This window comes from Protopterus annectens, chromosome 10.part0 (genome assembly GCF_019279795.1).
Source record: "Protopterus annectens isolate FY-2018-M chromosome 10.part0, PAN1.0, whole genome shotgun sequence".
Lineage (NCBI taxonomy): Eukaryota > Metazoa > Chordata > Ceratodontiformes > Protopteridae > Protopterus > Protopterus annectens.
Genome location: NC_056744.1, coordinates 1,695,119,911 through 1,695,139,188, shown reverse-complemented (window position 1 = coordinate 1,695,139,188; position 19,278 = coordinate 1,695,119,911). Strand labels below are relative to the sequence as shown.

The window sequence follows — 19,278 nt, the reverse complement described above, 5'->3', positions numbered from 1 at the left end:
TCCCTTGCAGCAGAAAACTTCTTCCTTCTAGGAATTTGGCCTCTTTGCTCACCATAATTCCTGAAAACCAGTTTAATCATCAGAGACTACCAGGAGTCAGTCAGTTTGGCATAGAGACAGACAGTGTGGGGATTACCGTATCCTTTTTTTCAGATCCAGCTTCACCTCCCTCTGAAAACACAGCTCTTATATTACACTAATTATTGATATAGACTAAGGGTCATCTGTGTACTTGAGTCTCCACTCTCACTCCTCCAGAGAGTATTATGGTGGCTTCACATTTCTCTCTTCCAGCCCCATTGATGGGCTAAGTTAGATTCATAGTTCCTGGGTTCATAGGTAAATACTAAGCTACCAGTCTGCAGATGTTTATAAGCCTAGCCAATAACTAGAGGTCTGAATCAAATCCTTTAGCTTGTATCTGTGAGGTAAAGACCTTAACCATTAGGGTAAACCCTCCCCTTAACCATGTCGCCAGTTTTGCAGTCAGCTCCTCTGTCTCTGGGGAGGTTAAGTTTATTTATTCTGTCATGCAAGGTAAATATATGGACATAATTGGTATTGTGGTGTGATAATGTGTAGCAAGTTAACTTGTTCTTATCTGTATTACTTGTTTCCCAGGAACATGCTGTTAATTTGGAAAAATACATTGCAGAAGAGTTTGTAAAACTGCACCAGTTTCTCCATGACAAGGAACAAAAACTCATTCAACAACTTAACAGCAAAGCATCAGAAATTCTGAAAGAGATAAAAGAAAATCTTGAATGCATTAAAACTGGTGTTACAGAAATCCACTCAGCAGTGCCTGATACTAACTTGGAAATCAAAAAAGAAGTAGACATTCTGGAAGAGAGAGATGATGACACAGACTATCTGACAACCACTGAGGAATCAGTGTCAGGTGACACCTCAGAACATGGAAAACACAAAGCTAATGGAGTTCTATCAGTAAGTCCACTTTTAATTTTTGTTATTGCATGTCTTTCATTTTGGAAAGTGAAACCTTGGGTTTGCAGCTGACATAAGAAACATTTCAGTTAATAAAGTACCAGCAGTCTAAATTATATACAGTAATGTGCTTATTTTTAATTACTTTTATTTTTGTTTTTTCTTAATTTGTTCTGTTCATTTGCCCAAAACTGATCAATGGCTTTATATCAAGGCAAACCTTGTCAACTCCCAACATGTTGAAATAAACATACTTAGAACTGAGGTACTAGAAAATAACATGTCAAAACAAACTCATTCCGTACAAAAAACATTAAATGCCTCAACCTGTAGTAACCTTGAGATCTCTGGATGTCAGGTTAAGGTGACAGCTTCCTTACTTGCATGCCTCATTGATTTCATTGTTAAAATTAGTTAGACATTTGATGACTTTTGACTGGAAGACTATTTAATATAAAACAGTCTCCCCATTAAAAACTCTGATGCATAAATTAAGCTGTGTCTTTTATATACACAATTTCTGACTGGTGGCTGAAAATAGTGTAGCATAGCAGTTGTAGCCAAATACAATTTCTTTACTTATTGCAGGACCCTATTTATCAAGGGTTTGCTGCAAAGGGTCCTCAGGTAATAGGAAATACAAGGCAATTGGCTCTTGTGACCATTTACACCTACCAGTACCCACCCTCATACTGAACCTACTTTGTCGAAGAGTGCCAGGCCAGTCAGACCAGGGTTGAAGTTATGAATACCTGGGCAAACGTCTGGTTCTTGGTTTAAGGCAGATAATGTATTACACTGCTTAATTTCCAGTGGAAGTCAATTCCAGAGATGGGAAAGGTGTTGTGTAATGAAACTCTCTCTCTACATTGTTTTATTTACTTGGTGGAGATTTAGATCCCTTGTGGACTATTCCGTTCATGGAGATTCAAAAGATCAAGGACCACCAAGTTCCTAATGGCTTAAAAGGCAAGGCACAAGTCTCTCCTCAGACGTCTGTAAGATACTGAATAAAGGGACATTGCTTCCAGTCTTTTCTGGTAGCTTAGGGTTTTTAAACAGGTGACTTCCTTAGTTAGTAGCCTCTGGGGTTATGTTAGACAAGGCTAGTAGGGTACATTCCAGAGAGGACATTGTTGTTGTTTCTTTCGGCTTTTCCCGGTTAGGGGTCGCCACAGCGGAACTCCAGTCCGCTAATGATTGGCAGAAGATTTTTACGTGCCGAGTTGCCAGCCCTGACACACAACCTTCAACGAAGGTATGCCCATTCACGCATGTCTCCACACAGAAGACGCTTTAGCTGAGAATCGGACGGACAACGTCTTGCTGTGAGACGACAACGCTACCGCAGCACCACCACCGCAGTTGTATTCAATAATTGGCATAATCAGTGCTGAATATAATGGGAAAGTGACCTGTTTGGATCTGGAAGGTATCCCCTTGTCGATCAGCTGTGCTAAGTAGAAATGCTTCCTGATTTCTGTTGCATGATAATCAAAGGAGAAGGGATTGTTAACAGAAGTACCAAGATCTCTATCTACATTCTCTGAGAAGGGGTTGTTAACAGAAGTACCAAGATCTCTATGAGAAGGGGTTGTTAACAGAAGTACCAAGATCTCTATCTACATTCTCTGAGAAGGGGTTGTTAACAGAAGTACCAAGATCTCTATCTACATTCTCTGAGAAGGGGTTGTTAACAGAAGTACCAAGATCTCTATCTACATTCTCTGAGAAGGGATTGTTAACAGAAGTACCAAGATCTCTATCTACATTCTCTGAGAAGGGATTGTTAACAGAAGTACCAAGATCTCTATCTACATTCTCTGAGAAGGGGTTGTTAACAGAAGTACCAAGATCTCTATCTACATTCTCTGAGAAGGGATTGTTAACAGAAGTACCAAGATCTCTATCTACATTCTCTACTTTCTCATTTTAAAGTGGGGTATTGATGCCATATACTGCAAGGAGGGAATATTTACCAAACAGAATAATGTTACACTTGTTAGGATTTCATTTATGCCCATTACTAGCACATCAGCATTCTTTTCACATGGCTTTGTGTATCAAACGGTCACTTGCCAATGATTCACAGTTCCCAGTCATCTACAAACCTGGTTAGCCAGAGGTCTTGGTTGATAGTCTGGAAATCAGAAAAGTAGATACTAAACAAAAGAAGTCCCAATGGAGAACACCATTGTTTACCTTCATGCTGTGTGGCTGAAGGACAGAACCCATACACTGCGGGTAGCAGGTGCTTCATCAGTTTGCTATCCATCTTTCTAAATAGTATTCTCAATGCATTATAAAAAGACCCCTATCTATCGTTATAGTTTGAGTTGCTCCACAAGTACTTGCATGGTACTGCTTATTAAACAGCAATGTATATTATCAAGTACCATGCAGGAAGTATTTTAGTCGTTCAAAGTACCTTTAGTATGTGAACCTTGGTGATGGGGGTGGGGCTGAGGGATTCAGGGCTAAGGAGGTTTGAGTCATCATTTCCAGAGTGAAGTTGGGGCTCAGTTTGTTGGCTAGTATATTTGCAATGTCGACTGAGTCAGAGTTAGTGGTGCCATCTTGAATAAGTTCTGAACAGTGTTTGGTATTATTTCTTTCTTTCATAACACATAACTAAAGAAAGATTTGTTGTTGTCCTCAAGTTCATGGACTGCCTTAATAGTCCTATTATTTTTTTAAGTTGTAGTCAGTTTTCTAATGTCATCCTTGATTTGAGGGTCCTTGGATCTGATTTATATTTTAAGGAGTTTTTTTTTTTTTGTTGCAAAGTTTACTCTGTTGGACCACTGGGGTGGTTTTATTTTAAACTTTCTATTATATTTAGATCTGATATACTGTCAGTTGTATACATTTATATAGGTGTGCTTTGAACTCTCTGTGTATTTAATAAAGGATTTTCGACTGGAAACAGACCGCCTGTCTTGCTTGGATTACTTTTGAATACTTAGTAATGCTGTACAATTATATATTTTCTATTATTACTTTTTGTTTTGTTTTGACTCAAGACGAGTTTACGTTCGCTACTTCTACTACTAGTGTCTGATCTGATTAATATACAGTGATTAACTAGAAATATATGGACTGAAAATCTTCCACACAGAGAAGTTTCTTACACTGTTTTGTTTTTGGACCCACTACACTTTAGTGGGTTGTTGAGACTTCGGGGATACCACGGAGATTACTTGTCTTTTGTTTAGCTTCCTGCTCAGGAGGAGTCTGACATTAAACTAGAATAAGTGAATCTTCAAACTTTTGGGAAGATTTGTACAGTTATAATCATTGAATTCTGAGATATTGTCATGTTTAGAGGTTTTAGTTATTAAGATGACTAGTGAATGAGTGGACTTAACCAGGGAAGGAAATACCAAGGAATAGTGCATAAAAAGCTATATTTGTAAGGACCAAGTTGAGAATATTAGGCCATCTAGTGTGTTTCATAATCTGCTCCAGGGAGCTTTTGTTTATGAAACCAAGAACTTTTAGATGTATCCTACATTTGAGGTATAGATTCATGGGTAGTTAGTCTCCCAAAATAATTAAGTTTTTGTTTATAGGTAGTTCAATGATTAGATTTAAGAACCTTACATGATTATTTGGGGAGACAGAGGGAGTTGTGTAACAGACTAAAACATGATAGATGTTTATGGGTGCCTGGAAATCTATCTAGAGGTGATGTGGTCCCTAACAAATATGGAGATACCATCACTGTTGCCACAGAATCTGAAGACATAATGATTGCCACAGAATCTGAAGACATAATGGATGCAAAACCTAGCTATGGACAGAGTGCTTTCTTAACATTTAAGACAAATTTCAGTAATTACTCAAACACGGAGGTGCTTCAAAGGTAGGAGGGCCTCAATGTTGGGCAACTTGTTGTTGAGACCTCTGGCATTGAGCAGAGTCACCTTATTGGATCCTGTTTGGGATTTGAGATGTTAGTTATGTTGGTATGGCCATTAGCTGAACTCTGTCTAAAAAGACATTATGGCTAAAGGAAAGCTTTAGCCAGTATGTTGAAGGCTTGGAACAAGAGCTGCAGGCTGTCTGTGGCAGAGCATGTAGGACTGTCTATCATCTCATCTTATGTTGACACACATTGGATCTGGTACCAAATATTTAGCCAATTGTTGATGCTACTTATCTTGTCTTTGCACATTGTCATCATCCGTAGGAAGGAAGGATTCCACTCAGGACCAGAATCTTCCCTGCATTTGTGATTTGCATGGAGCATTCTGACATGCCTCTCTGCATATCCCTCAGAGTCATTCACTCCCACATAGTGATATTTGCCAGCTGAAAATACCTTAAGGTCTCCCGAGATGTCAGAGATCTTGACATCTGAAAGACAATTCTCCATCACCCTTTGTCCAGAGAGGACAGATGGTATTTTGAGTGTAGAGTCATCAATCAGTAAAACATTTTTATTTGTAGAGTAGTCTGGTGTACTGGATCTGAAATTATTTAAATCCTGGTGACTCTTAGTTGGAAGTATTCCAGATGGTGATGTGGTGTACTGAGACCTAGTCTTCCTGGGTCTAGGAGGCTTTGGCAATAACTTTTTACAGCCACACCATAAGACATTATGCAGTGGGTTAGTGTAGACCGCTTTGGAATGTGTGATAACCACTGTCTGTGCCCTTTTGTCGGATTGAGGACACCATGTTAGTTAAATGCTTGCATCTCTCAAAACATAATGTCTTTGTATATACTAAGTAAAGCTCATTATCTGTGAGCAGCAAGCATTTACCGTAACGCTTAACGATACCTAGTGCTGTGAGAGTCACAACAGAAGGAAGACCAGCTGTCTGAACTTCTATATTAGTCCGTTGGTTTGCAAAGTTTGTTTGAAATACACAGAGTATTATATTCAGTTAAATGAGATGGTTACTAGACATTACTGTGCAGAAAACAACTTGTGCTAAGTAAGCTAAGAAGTAGATAATCGTATCCTATAAATCCCAAATTTACCACTTCCTTCAGAAGGAAATCAGTTTGGGTGTCACTTTTAATGAAGATTTTGATCAAAATATTAAGAAACTGTAAAAGAGAAAGTATGTAAAAAAATTACTCCATCTAAAGAATTTCAACCACTGAACAATTGATAACAGTTGCCGTATGTACCATCATTCTGCCAAAAAACAAGTGTTACCTACCTAAGAATGCACACCATTAATGCACATTTATGCTATGGATATTAATAGTGATATCCCCTCTCCTGCTATTTCCAGTCATAACAAAAAGGCAGACCAACACCTGTTGGCCTGCACATACTATTGCTTTAGACAACCAGTAATTATGACATGCCAATTTCTGTGTTGGAGTTGCCGCCAGAGAATTGCTTAATCTGAAAATAATCACTAAAAGAATAAGTGATGCCTGTCTAATCCAATCTAATAGTCTTGGGAAAACATGTTGAAGGAGGTGTGCTTAACCCAGTAGGAGAAATGTTATGCCTTTCAGAGGTTTGAGTTGAGCTCTAGGTGCACCCGTATATGTGTGTGTGTGTATATATATATATATATATATATATATATATATATATATATATATATGTGTGTGTGTGTGTGTGTGTATATATGTGTGTGTATATAATATATGTGTGTATATTTATAATTGTGTGTGTATGTATGTATGTATGTATGTGTATGTATGTATGTATGTATATATATATATATATATATATATATATATATATATATATATATATATATATATATATATATATATATATATATATATATGTATATATATATTTATATTGTTGTGTCTTTTCATCTCTTCCTGATTAGGGGTCGCCACAGCGGAACTCCGGTCCGCCAAAGATTGGTAGAAGATTTTTACGTGTCGACTTGCCAGGTCTGACGCACAACCTTCATCTCCACACAGAAGGCACTTTAGCTGAGAATATGTGTGTGTGTGTGTGTGTGTGTGTGTGTGTGTGTGTGTGTGTGTGTGTGTGTGTGTGTGTGTGTGTGTATATGTGTATATGTGTGTGTGTATATATATATATATATATATATATATATATATATACATATATACATATATATATATACATATATGGGTTCATGTCATTTGATCGACAGTTCATACGACTGACATTCATTTGGTCGACAGTTCATTTGGCTGACAAAAAGTATTCAAGGCAAAACCTGGAACCTATACTTTTTGTCAGCCAAATGACTATATATATATATATATATATATATATATATATATATATATATATATATATATATATATATATAGATATATATAGATATATATATATATATATATATATATATATATATATATATATATATATATATATATATATAGATATATAGATATATATATAGATATATATATATATATATATATATATATATATATATATAGATAGATATATATATATGTATATATGTATATATATATATATATATATATATATATATATATATATATATATAATTTCTGTAAGGAAAATAGATTGCGCTTCAGGTGATAAGTCGATTGGTTTCATGGCCATCCAACATTAATGTAGTGGTTGAGCTTTTGCAAAATTGGATCAGTCTTTGTATGATCTCTCAGCTCATCAAGTCTCATGGTAGAAAAGTTTCACGCTGTCATTACGTCAAAGTCAAAATTCTCTGAGTCAAGCTGTTCCATTGTATTTCTGGGCAAGCTAGATAATGTATCAGCCAGATAAAGAATTTTTCCTTTTGTATAGACCATTTTGAAGTTGTAGTTGTGCAATATGAGCATCATTCTTTGTAATCTTGCTGGAGCTGAATGCATAGGCTTCTTTAGATAGTAACTAGAGGATGGTGATCAGTTTCAGTCTGAATAGCTCGACCATAGATATAATCACAAAACTTTGAACATGCAGATACTGTTGCCAAAAGTTCTTTCTCAGTTTGAGTATACTGCATTTCAGTTTTGGTAAGTGTTCTAGATGCACAGGCTACTGGTCTGCCTTCCTGAAGAAGACCTGCACAAAGACCAAATTTTGAAGCATCACAGGGAAGAGTGACTGGTTTATTGACATCATAGTATAGTAATGTAAATGGGGTGGCAGTTTTCTGCTTAAGGTCTCCAAATGCCTTCTGGTGCTGTTCCAACCAAGACCCTTTGCCATTTTTTCACATCAGCTCTCTTCAAGGTGCTGTCAACTTGCTGAAGTCTGGTATGAACTTGCCTAAATAGTTGACCATGCCAAGGAAACTATGTAGAGCTTGAATTTTATCTGGTACTGACATCTCAAGAACAGCTGCTTGCTTGGACATGTCTGGTCATAAGTCAGTGATGGTAAATAAATGACCTACATATGTAACTCTGGTAGTCTGAATTTGCACTTCAGCAGATTGAGCTTTAAGCTGACTTCACGTGCTCTGTCTAGAACTTTCTTAAGGTTTCTGTCACGCTCTGCTTCACCATTGCCTCCAACCAGTAAATCATCTACTATTATGGTACAGGATAACCTGAAAAAATTTGCTTCATTGCATGCTAGAAGACTTCACTTGCAGAATTTATTCCAGATGGCATCCTCAGGAATCTGTATCTGCCAAATAGGGTACTTGAAAGTAGGTAGTAATGAGGATTTGCGATCAAGCATCACTTGCCAAAATGAACTTTTTGCATCCAATACAGAAAAAACAGTGGCATTCGGTATTAGAGATGCAGCCTCTTTGACTGTATGCATTGGATGATGCAGTCTCTTCACTGCTTTGTTCAAATCTCTTGGGTCTGTACATATTCTCATGTTGTCTGAGACATTTTTGTGAGCTGCTACTATAGATGACACCAGGGGCAGCTTGTGCTTTAGGACTGCGGGACTGCAGCCCTCCCACCTGTAAAATGGGTCCCCCACCCGCATAAAATAAAGTCCCCAGTCCCCCCAGCGTAGAACATATAAAAATAAAAAAAAATCCGTAGAACATATAAAAATAAAAAAAATCTCGGACTTCGCGCATGCATGCTTAGTTCCTGACTGCTGTGTTAGGCAGACCAGAACTCCAAGCACGCATGCTCAGGCATTCCTGAGCTCCAGATTGCTCAGTTAGGCAGTCCGAATAAAGAAGGGAGATAACTCCACCCTTCCAACCCAGAGATCTGTGTGGTGACGACCGCACAAACTGGAAGGTCACCGGACATCATCGCCCGCAGGGTGGACGAGTAGCAGGAGGCTCCAGCCTCTTCACATCTCACTGGAGACTGAGACCACAGCATGCACGGGCTAGTATGGAGGACCGATCGGGCACTGAGTACGCATTTCCCATGGGCCAGTATGGAGGACCGATCGGGGAAACGGCAGGAGACCACAGCTGCAGAGTACAGGATCACATGCATGGCATCCCGTTCTGGAGACAGGAGGTGGTGATCACTGCAGTGTGTGTGTGGGGGGTGTGTGTGTGTGGGGGGTGTTATGCTACAAGTTAATTCACTCAGATCAGCAAAACCCAGTAGCAGCCAACTGCATTTAAGGAAAAAAATGTTCAGTTCTTAGAAGTCTCAACCCAGCTGGCAGTTAGTGTAGAAGCCACATTGAACATTTATCACCTATCAAAGCATGTTTTCATGTAGAAAAAAAGAGATTAACTGCAAACAAATACAAAAGATGAGTAGTACAGTTCATGTAGGTAGCATAATGTATTTTAAATACTTGGAAATACAGCAGGTCTCCCTAAACAAAAGTAATAGCATGGCATAAACTCAGAAAATGTATACATGCAAGTTTGATTTGTTGATGAAATGTTGGTGAAACTATCAGCTCTGCCACTCGGAGCAGTTTTATGTACTTAGAGTACAAAGAAGGACCAGACATGTACTGCTCCAGGAAACAATATTCATTTCCAACTTCTGCAAGTACAGTGTGCACTAAAGTAGTAGTGGAGGAGACCCAGTCTGCACCTAATAAATCATAGTACCTGCTCAACCTATAGCTGTGTGTGTGTGTGTGTGTGTGTGTGTGTGTGTGTGTGTGTGTGTGTGTGTAACACCCCAGTTGCTACATACTGATGGCTAGAGACAACACATGGTGGTGGGTAGAGAATAACTCAGGCTTGAACCCTGTACCTAGGGAGCAGGTGGCAAGGGCCTGAATTTCCTATCCACCACCATTTGTAAAAAAATTGCAGATTTTTGCCTCAGATTTGTTCTGTTCTCTTCCTCATAAAATGTGCTTGCACAGTCAGTAGTGCAGTGGTGCACTGGTAGCATTGTTTCCTGACAGCTACAGGTTCTCTGGTTTGATTCTTGGCTGGGGTGCCTTTTGTGTGGAGTCTGCATATTCTCCCATCTTACGAAGATATATGTTTGGAGTATTTCTCCCTGGGCCTCTGCTGAAAATTGGCTTTTGTTACAAGTCAGACTTTCCTGGTTAAATGTTAATTATATAAAAATAAGAGGCATTTGAATTTCATATTCTTCAGAAAGTATATGGTAACACAAAACCTTTTATTCTAGCAATTTTCTAAGTTTATTACATGGATATTTGAAATTTGTCCCTATTTTTGGGACTGTATTCCCCCATTATTGGCTTCGTCCAGGTTTTTTGTGCTAAGGTTGAAAGCTGTGGTAAGAACTGAATTCACTGAATGTCTGGGGGCTGTATTCCCCCATTACTGGCTTTGTCCACATGTTTTTTGCTAAGAGGTTAAGAGCTGTAGTGAGAACTGAATCACTGAATATGTTTGGGGGCTGTATTCCCCCATCATTGGCTTTGTTCAGGTGTTTTGTGCCAAGGGGTTGACAGCTATGGCGAGAACTGAATTCAATAAATGGTAGACATTTTAGTCTTTCTCTTTTTCACACAACAGATGATTTGGCATAGTGGTATGTTGTTCTGATTGTTTTGCACAGGGTCCTGGGTTCAATACTTGGCAGTGAACTGTATGGTGGTAACACAGCGTTTTATTCTAGCAACTTTCCAACATTATACAAGCAATGTTTAAAATGTGTCCCTGGTTCTTGGGCTTTTGCCCCCCCCCCCAATAAATGTTGGCTTTTTCCAGATTTCTTGTGCTGCAAAGTTCAGAGATACAGCTGAGTGTCGAGTAGATTTTACAAGAAGCTGAGAGCTGTAGGGGAACAAAAGTCTAGTGCTGCTTATGCTGAGTCAGCTTGCATTGTTAATAGCACAACAGGTAGTGTACTTGCTTTTGATGCAGAAGGCTGTGGGTTCTACTCCCACAGTAGGTAGATGCATTGCTGACACTGTACTGTGTTATAAAGGGGGTGGATGCTGCAGTCCTTTTTGGTGAAGATATCTAGTAACTATGAACCTATTATCAGTTTGCCATCCATTCCCTATTGCAATATTACTAGCGTATAATTTTTTAATGCAACATAGGCAATTTATTCCTCAAGGCCAACAGGCACTTTATTTGTAGATGAAACAATGAAGTATAAAATTAAGTTGTTTGCTAGCCGCAACCTCTTCATTAGTTATAGATTTATTTAATGTGGAATTATTTAGATGACTTTTAAGTCTTCAGAGATTGTGCATATTTACTGATACTGATGGACTGTAGAAGCTTGAGTAGACTTTTATGATGGAAATGTTCTGAACTGGGCAATTTTGTGGTGCATGCATTTTGTTTCATTGTTTACCGGAAAAATGTTCAAACAATAAATTTAAAATGCCGTCTAACAACTGTACTGTATTGTACAAGGAATAACGCCGACTACCAACTGTACTGTATTGTACAGGGAATATAATTTAATACCATCAGGAAGGTGTTTCAAAGAGTGCGTGTATGTTTCATGTGCAAGGGGCCTATGATCTGAAAACAGCCCAAAGTTAATCTTTATCTGCCACTGGCAAAATGTATTTTCTTTGAATGTGGGTTTAAATGCTGTTTCAATGAATGTGAGTTTCAAGGACAGAGAAGATGTTCTTCATCTCACATTGCTGCAGTCCTGACACTAGGGTAGTCCGCTGTCCCAGTCGGCCCGAATACCAAAGTATAAGGCTGACGTCGGTCAAGGCGCATTAGTCTGACGTCAGGACGTCAGGGTACAAATGCGCATGACCGACGTCATTTCCTCAGTCTTTTTTGCCGCATGGTCCGATGCAGAAGCAGTTTTGCAAGTGCAGGTTGGCGTTCTGAGATTTTCCGAAGTCGGAGTTTCAGACCGAATCCAAGTTGGCTAAGTACCCCGTTGGGGAATATTTTGGTTTTCTTGCCTCAGTATTTTACCGGATGTCAGAAAAAGTGAATAACTGTATTTCTTGTGGGAAACAGATACCTCATAGGGATTACCATACCTTGTGTATACCTTGCTTAGGGCCTGAGCACGACGTTCTTGGCTCTCGCTCTTGTGCTAGATTTAACAAAGGCACTACAAAGACAAGATTAGATTGTGCCAGGTTAGTTTTGGGAAGCGGTGTAATTATAAAATGCCGTCGGATGCTCCGGCCAGCTTCGTCAAAAAAGGGCAAGGAGAAAAGAGCAAAGCCTAGGCTGGAAGAACCGTCGGACGCGGACGTCGGTTCTTTAGAGGGCTCGGTGGAGCCAGGGGTTCACCCGGAAATTTCTTTGGAATCCCAGGATGAGATTTCATTACTGCAAGATGTGACCTCTCAGGAGGTAGGCCAGGCGGAAGGGGCTTCTCAGGTAGCTGTTCTTCCCTCCCTTCCTAAGGTGGTTAGGCCCTCCCCTGCTGTTTCCAAGGCTTCTCCCAGGGGCAGGCCAGGTTTTGTTTCAGGTGTTACCCCTAGTTCTTCAGGGTCTGTACCTAAGAAGCATATGCTTAAGATGGCAGAAGATTTGATTACAATGATTAGAGGTTCTATGCCCCCTCCTGATAAAAGGCCTAGGGTGGAACCTGAGCTTGGGAGTTTTGAGCAGTGTTCGGATGCTTCTGAGTCTTGGCTGAAGACTTGCAGGAGTATTCCCTTACTCTGATTCTGATGTAGATGATTCTACTCCTTCTGCTTCTCCTCCTGAGGATTTTTCATTTTCAGAGACTCTTCATTCCATGAGGGAGCATTTTAAATGGGAAGGTCAGGATTTCTCTGATTCCAGGAAAAGGATTTTTGTTTCTACCCCAGCATAGGCCTTTAGCTATACCTCCTGTTCTAGATGTGGTGGAGGATGTTTTTGCAGAGGCTTCTCTGAATCCTGATTCTTTGCCTCCTGCTCCAGTTAAACCGGATAGATATTATAGGGTGCCTGAAGCTCATAAGTATCTTTTTAAAGAGTCCTAGGGCAGACCCAGAAACTGTTTCACAGGGGCCTAAAGGTGTTAAGGCTTCTGTTGTTAAAAATCCTGTCCCTCCAGATAAAGAGGCAAGGGCTTTGGATAGATGGGGAAAGAAAGTGTATACTTCTTCCACTTTGGCCATGAGAGCTTTGAATTGCCAGTTTCACATGTTGAAATACCAAAATTATCTCCTTTCACAATTAAAGTCTAAGGTAGATGCTTTGGCGGAAGGTATTGAGTGTAAAGAGTTGCAGGATTTAGTTCATGTTTCTGAACAGGTGGGTAAGCATTCTTTGCAATGTGGTTTTGATGCTGTGCAGGCCTCTTCGAGGGTGGCTGCCACTGGTTCGGTTCTTCGCAGGCACGCCTGGTTGAGGGATCAGAATTTAGCTGAGCATGTGAAAACAAGGATTTTAGATGCTCCTTTACAATCTGATGTGTTGTTTGGTTCGCCTGTGGAAGCAGTTCTAAAGAAAATGGAAGACAAGGCTAAGTCTATGCAGACTGTTAAAGATTTTTTGCAGGTTCAGCCTCCAAAGTTTAGTAGAAATTGGCCTACCAAGGGGTGGACATATCCTGCTTATGATTCCCAGTCTAGGGGTAGGTCTAGGCGTGGTAGAGGCAGAGCTCAAGGTTCTTTTAGGCCTAGAACAGGGAGTTCACCTGCTCAGTCTTCTGGTGAGGGCAGGGGTCAGTCCTTTCGTAAACAGACCCAATGACCTGCCTTTTCAGCTGCCAGAATCTTCTCGTCTGGCAGCACCTTTGGGAGGAAGGTTGGCACTTTTCAAAGAAAACTGGAGTTTAATTACCCAAGACAGATGGGTATTGGATATCATTCACCACGGTTACAGGTTTTATTTCCATACCTTGCCTCCTTTCAAAGGCATGCCAGACATTCCTCCTCAACAAAGGAAAGAGGCTCACAAGAAAATTTCTCTGTTGCTCCAAATAGGGGCCATTCAGTCGGTTCTTGTGCCAGAAAGGGGCCTAGGATTTTATTCTCGCCTGTTCCTAGTACCAAAAAAGGGGAACACGTGGAGACCAATTTTGGATCTGTCTATCCTCAACACTTATCTGGACATTCCCAAGTTCAAAATGTTGACGTTACAACAGCTTTTACCTCTGCTGGGCAAAGATCACTGGATGGTAACTTTGGATCTCAAGGAAGCTTACCTTCATGTTCCTATCAGACTAATTTGCAGGAAGTTTCTGCGTTTTCGAGCTGGGAATTCTCATTATCAGTTCTCTGCGTTGCCCTTTGGCTTATCTACTGCGCCCAGAGTATTCACAAAGGTTCTGGCTCCAGTGATAGCTTTCTTCAGGCTAAAAGGAATACAAATCTATCCTTATTTGGACGATTGCCTGATTCTGGCTCAAGGAAGGGACGTGCTTCTTCAGCATTTGGAATATGTGATAGCAGTGCTAAGATGCCTAGGGTATTCTGTGAACGAAATAAAGTCCAGTCTAGTACCCTCTCAAGACATGTGCTTTCTGGGTGTGAGACTGAATACAGCACCCAGATGGCCTTTTAACCCCGGAGCGACAAAAGAATCTTTCTCTTTACTTCCATCAACTATCTCATCAGTCCGGGCTGACTGCAAGGACAGTCCTTCAAGCCTTAGGGTTCATGGCATCTTGTATTCTGGTACTTCCCAATGCCAAACTGCATATGAGGAAGCTAGAATGGTATCTCAAAATGTATGGACACAGCACTGCCAGGATTTGGACACTGTCATTCAAATAATACCTTGCATTCAAAAGGAATTTTTGTGGTGGGCTCAGGAATGTCACCTAAACAAGGGACTCTCTGTGACCCGGCCAGAGGCGAGTCAGATTCTAACGACAGATGCCTCAGACACAGCTTGGGAGCTCATCTGAATGGAAAGTGGATACAAGACAAGTGGCCTGCCAGACTGCAGCATCTACATATCAACATGAAGGAGATGTTAGCAGTCCAGTTTGCATTACTGGCTTTCAAGGATTTACTTCTTCCAGGGCAGGTGTTGATTCTAACAGACAACACAACTGTCATGTGGTACATCAACAAACAAGGGGGAACACATTCTTATCCTCTATGCAGGCAAGCAATGATTTTGTGGGAGACTGCGTTAAGCTTGCAACTGAATCTTCAAGCAAGGTTTCTGCCAGGAGCACAGAACTCCTTAGCAGATGTGTTAAGCAGGCAAATCATGGATCCCGACGAGTGGAAACTGGATCTTCATGTATTTCAAACATTGACAGTGTCATGGGGAACTCCAGACATAGATCTGTTCACTTCTCCACTAAACCACCAGCTGCCAAAGTTTTGCACAAAAAGGTTTCATCACACAGCCTGGAAAGTGGATGCTCTTTCTTTCAGTTGGAAAAATCTTCATGTGTATGCCTTTCCACCTCTGCCTCTCCTCCCAAAGGTACTCCTAAAGGTCAGACAAGACAAGCCAAGGATGATTTTAATAGCTCCAGATTGGCCTCGGCAGCACTGGTACCCATTGCTGAGGAGTCTGGTAAGGAAGCCTCCATGGCCCTTACCTTTGATTCCACACCTATTGTCTCAGAAGGACGGGCATCTACTCAATGTCAAGCTTCACTCTCTTCATCTAACAGCCTGGCATATTCTGTTTTGAACCATAGCAGGTCTCAGCTTCCTCAACAAGTTTTGAATGTGATTATGGAAGCCAGAAGACCTAGTACAAGGAAAGTGTATGCAGGAAAATGGAAGAGATTTTTATTTTGGTGTGCAGCAAAGGATTTGGATGTTTCTGAGCCAAATTTGAGTGTGGCTCTTCAATATCTTACTGAGTTATTGGACAAAGGTTTGTCTTTCTCTTCCATTAAGATTCATGCTGCAGCAATTTCAGCTCACTATGATTGTGACCCACCATTGTTTTCTCATCCTTTGTTCAAGCAATTTCTTAGAGGGCAAAGAATATAAGACCCCACGTAGAGCTCCTACTCCTGCTTGGGACCTCAATTTTGTGTTGGAGAAACTCACTCTACAACCTTTTGAGCCTGCAGCTACTGCTGAATTGAAATATTTGTCATGGAAGACTGCTTTTTGTTAGCCATTACCTCTGCAAGAAGGGTGTCTGAATTGCAGGCCCTTATGGCGGTTGAGCCTTTCCTGATTTTTCATAAGGATAGGGTATCTTTACGTACTAATCCTTCCTTTATGCCTAAAGTGGTTTCTAGTGTGGCTTTAAACCAACCTATTCATTTGCCTACTTTTATGCAAATCCCAAAATAAGGGGGAAAAGATTTTGCACACTTTAGATGTACACAGGCAATTACGTTATTATTTAAGCAGGACTAAGGATTTTAGGCAGTCTCAGCAGTTGTTTGTTTCTTTTGCATTGAGTTCTCAGGGTAAGCCTGTGTCAAAACAAACTATTTCGAAGTGGATTGGTTTTGCATTACTTTCTGTTACTCCCATCATGGCAAAGAGATTCCAGCTGGGATTAGGCCTCATTCCACTAGGGCTACTGCCACTTCAACAGCATTTCTAAGGGGGGTGGCAACTAAGGATATTTTGGAGGCAGCTACTTGGAGTTCAGTGCATACCTTCTCTAAGCATTACCACCTTCCTCTCTACTCTAAATCTAGGGCTGGTTTTGCCACTGCTATTTTACAGGGCATGTTGTCAGCTCCTGCTTCTTTGTGATTTGCCATCCTCCCTTACCTCTGCTTTGGGATTCTACCCAAGTGTCAGGACTGCAGCAATGTGAGATGAAGAACATAGTACAGTTTTGTACCTACCATAAATGTAGATGTTCAAGATCCACATTGCTGCAGTCAATTTACCCTCCTCCTTCCCTCTGTGTTTAGGGGTGGTTGTGTGGGTGGGATTGTACCTTTCTGTCTTTGTATATATTGTACATATATTTGGTACAGGGGTGTTTGGTGTGTTGTTGTTGTTTTTTGGTTTGGCCTTATCTTTTTAGGGTCTTCTGACATCTGGGGCAAGAAAAGACCGAGGAAATGACGTCGGTCATGCGCATTTGTACCCTGACGTCCTGACGTCAGACTAATGCACCTTGACCGACGTCAGCCTTATACTTTGGTATTCGGGCCGACTGGGACAGCGGACTACCCTAGTGTCAGGACTGCAGCAATGTGGATCTTCGAACATCTACATTTATGGTAGGTACAAAACTGTACTTTTTAATGCTAAGTCCATTTTCACTGTGAGACTTCATTGCTTTGTTTAGCAGATATCTATTAGTATTTGTGCTGTAAAATGCAAAATAAAACTTTCAAATCCAAATCATTGCAGAAGTAAAGCAGTATTCACATTACAGTGTTTATGGTAAATGGGTTGAAATAATCAAGGAATGGGGCATTGGAATGGCTGCAGGGGGGGAGGCTCCATTCGATCATGATTTTGTGCGGGGGTAAGGGCAGCAAACTCAGATAGCCCCTGCTGAACTATACCTCTCAAATGTCCAGATTTTTGCAGAACGAATAGATTTTTGCTTCTTATTTTTGGTTTGTTCCTCATAAAATTTGTGGTTTTCTGGCAAATCATTTAGGAATGAAATCACTAAATAATGACAGACATTGAGTTTCAGAAGTCATAACCTTCAGGAAAATGCATGCTAAAGCAAGACCTGTTACTCTATCAAATGTCTTAAGTTTATACAAGAGCAAATTTTAGTACTATTTGTATGTTCCCCCAATATATTTGGCCTTGTCCAGATTTCCTGCATTAAGAAGTTGAGAGGTACATGCAAATAAATTGCTTTATAGAATTAGGAATATCCAAACCTCTCAACTGTCCCTAATTTTGGCTCAAAATGTTGCTCTCCCCCTAATAATTCCTCCGCAAAATTGAAATTTTGGAAGAAAACATGGATGGTTTACAATTATAAATAACTGCAATGATCAGAGTTATAGATTACTTTTATTTCAGAAATGCATGTAAATTCTTTTATTTTGTCAGCTGATCAAGAGTACTAATATTAAAAAGGTATCCCTTCTTTGACAGTATTGTATGGCAATTTTATATTTTTGCATTACATTTTTGGTCTGTTTTTCATAAAAATGTGTTTTTCTGACAAATTAGTGGCAAATCATTAAAGACTGAAGTTGGAAAATAATGGCAGACATTTGAGTTTCAGATTTCATACCCTTCAGAAAATTCATATCCGTGCAAGACCTACTACTATTCTATTATCTTTCTAAGTTTATAAGAGCAATATTTAAAAATTGTCCTTATTTTTGGGCCTGTGTCCCACTTCTATGTATGGCTTTGTCCAGATTTGTTGCTCTGAGGTTGAGAAGTATGAGTGTCAGAGCCATCACCATCAGAGACTTTTCAAATTGTGACATACTTTTTGCACCCCACTCCCCCATGTAGTGACTCTGGATGTGTCCAGGCAAGGCAAGGAGCAGTTATGCAGTGTAAATGTGCAGAGTATTCCCCCATCCAAGGTAGACACGAGTACGACGGTGGCTTTTCATCTGTCCTGGATTTTGCAGAATGTTCTGGTTTTCTGTCATGTTTTTATACTGTTGATTTATGTGTCTTATTATTCAGAAAATGCATGCTATCGCAGTGCCCTTTTGCTCTGTGTTTAAGTAGCAATGCTTTAATGACCATCAGGTAAGCTTGCTGGAGATTGTAAGATGAAAGTAAGCTTTAATAAGCATGTTCTTCTTCTTTCAGCTTTTCCTGGTTAGGGGTCCCCACAGTGGAACTCTGGTCTGCTAATGATTGGCAGTAGATTTTTTTTTACGGGTGCTGAGGTGCCAGGTCGATGCCCAACCTTCAGAGAAGTCACACCCATTTTACGCTTGTCTTTTGAACGCCACTCAACCACAGAGAGTACATGCAGACTCCACAAAAAAGGTGCTCCAGCCGAGAATCGAACAAGAGAACCTCTTGTTGTGAGGCAACAACAGTAATGCTGCACCACCATGGCTTAAGCATACTGTTAAAGAATTACCAACATTGAAAGCCTTTTTGTTGTTGCCATGCAGAGACTATTTACATAACTAGATAATGTATAAGCCTCAGGTATTGAAATGCATATTGACAGTATTTGTAATAAAAGACAGGATTACAGTATTTTCAGAAGCTCATTACATTTGTTGGAGACTTGCAGTCATCTTTGCAAGACAATG

General features: G+C 40.1%; 1 protein-coding gene across 2 annotated transcripts in view; it reads left to right on the top strand.

The window, feature by feature from the left end:
- Positions 1-19,278, top strand: part of LOC122813916 — a 230,048-nt gene that overhangs the window by 138,769 nt on the left and 72,001 nt on the right. For both annotated transcript variants that reach the window (XM_044086461.1, XM_044086460.1), the window contains one exon: positions 622-948. In XM_044086461.1, coding sequence (XP_043942396.1) covers positions 622-948 — 327 coding nt within the window. The remainder of the gene's footprint in view (positions 1-621; positions 949-19,278) is intronic.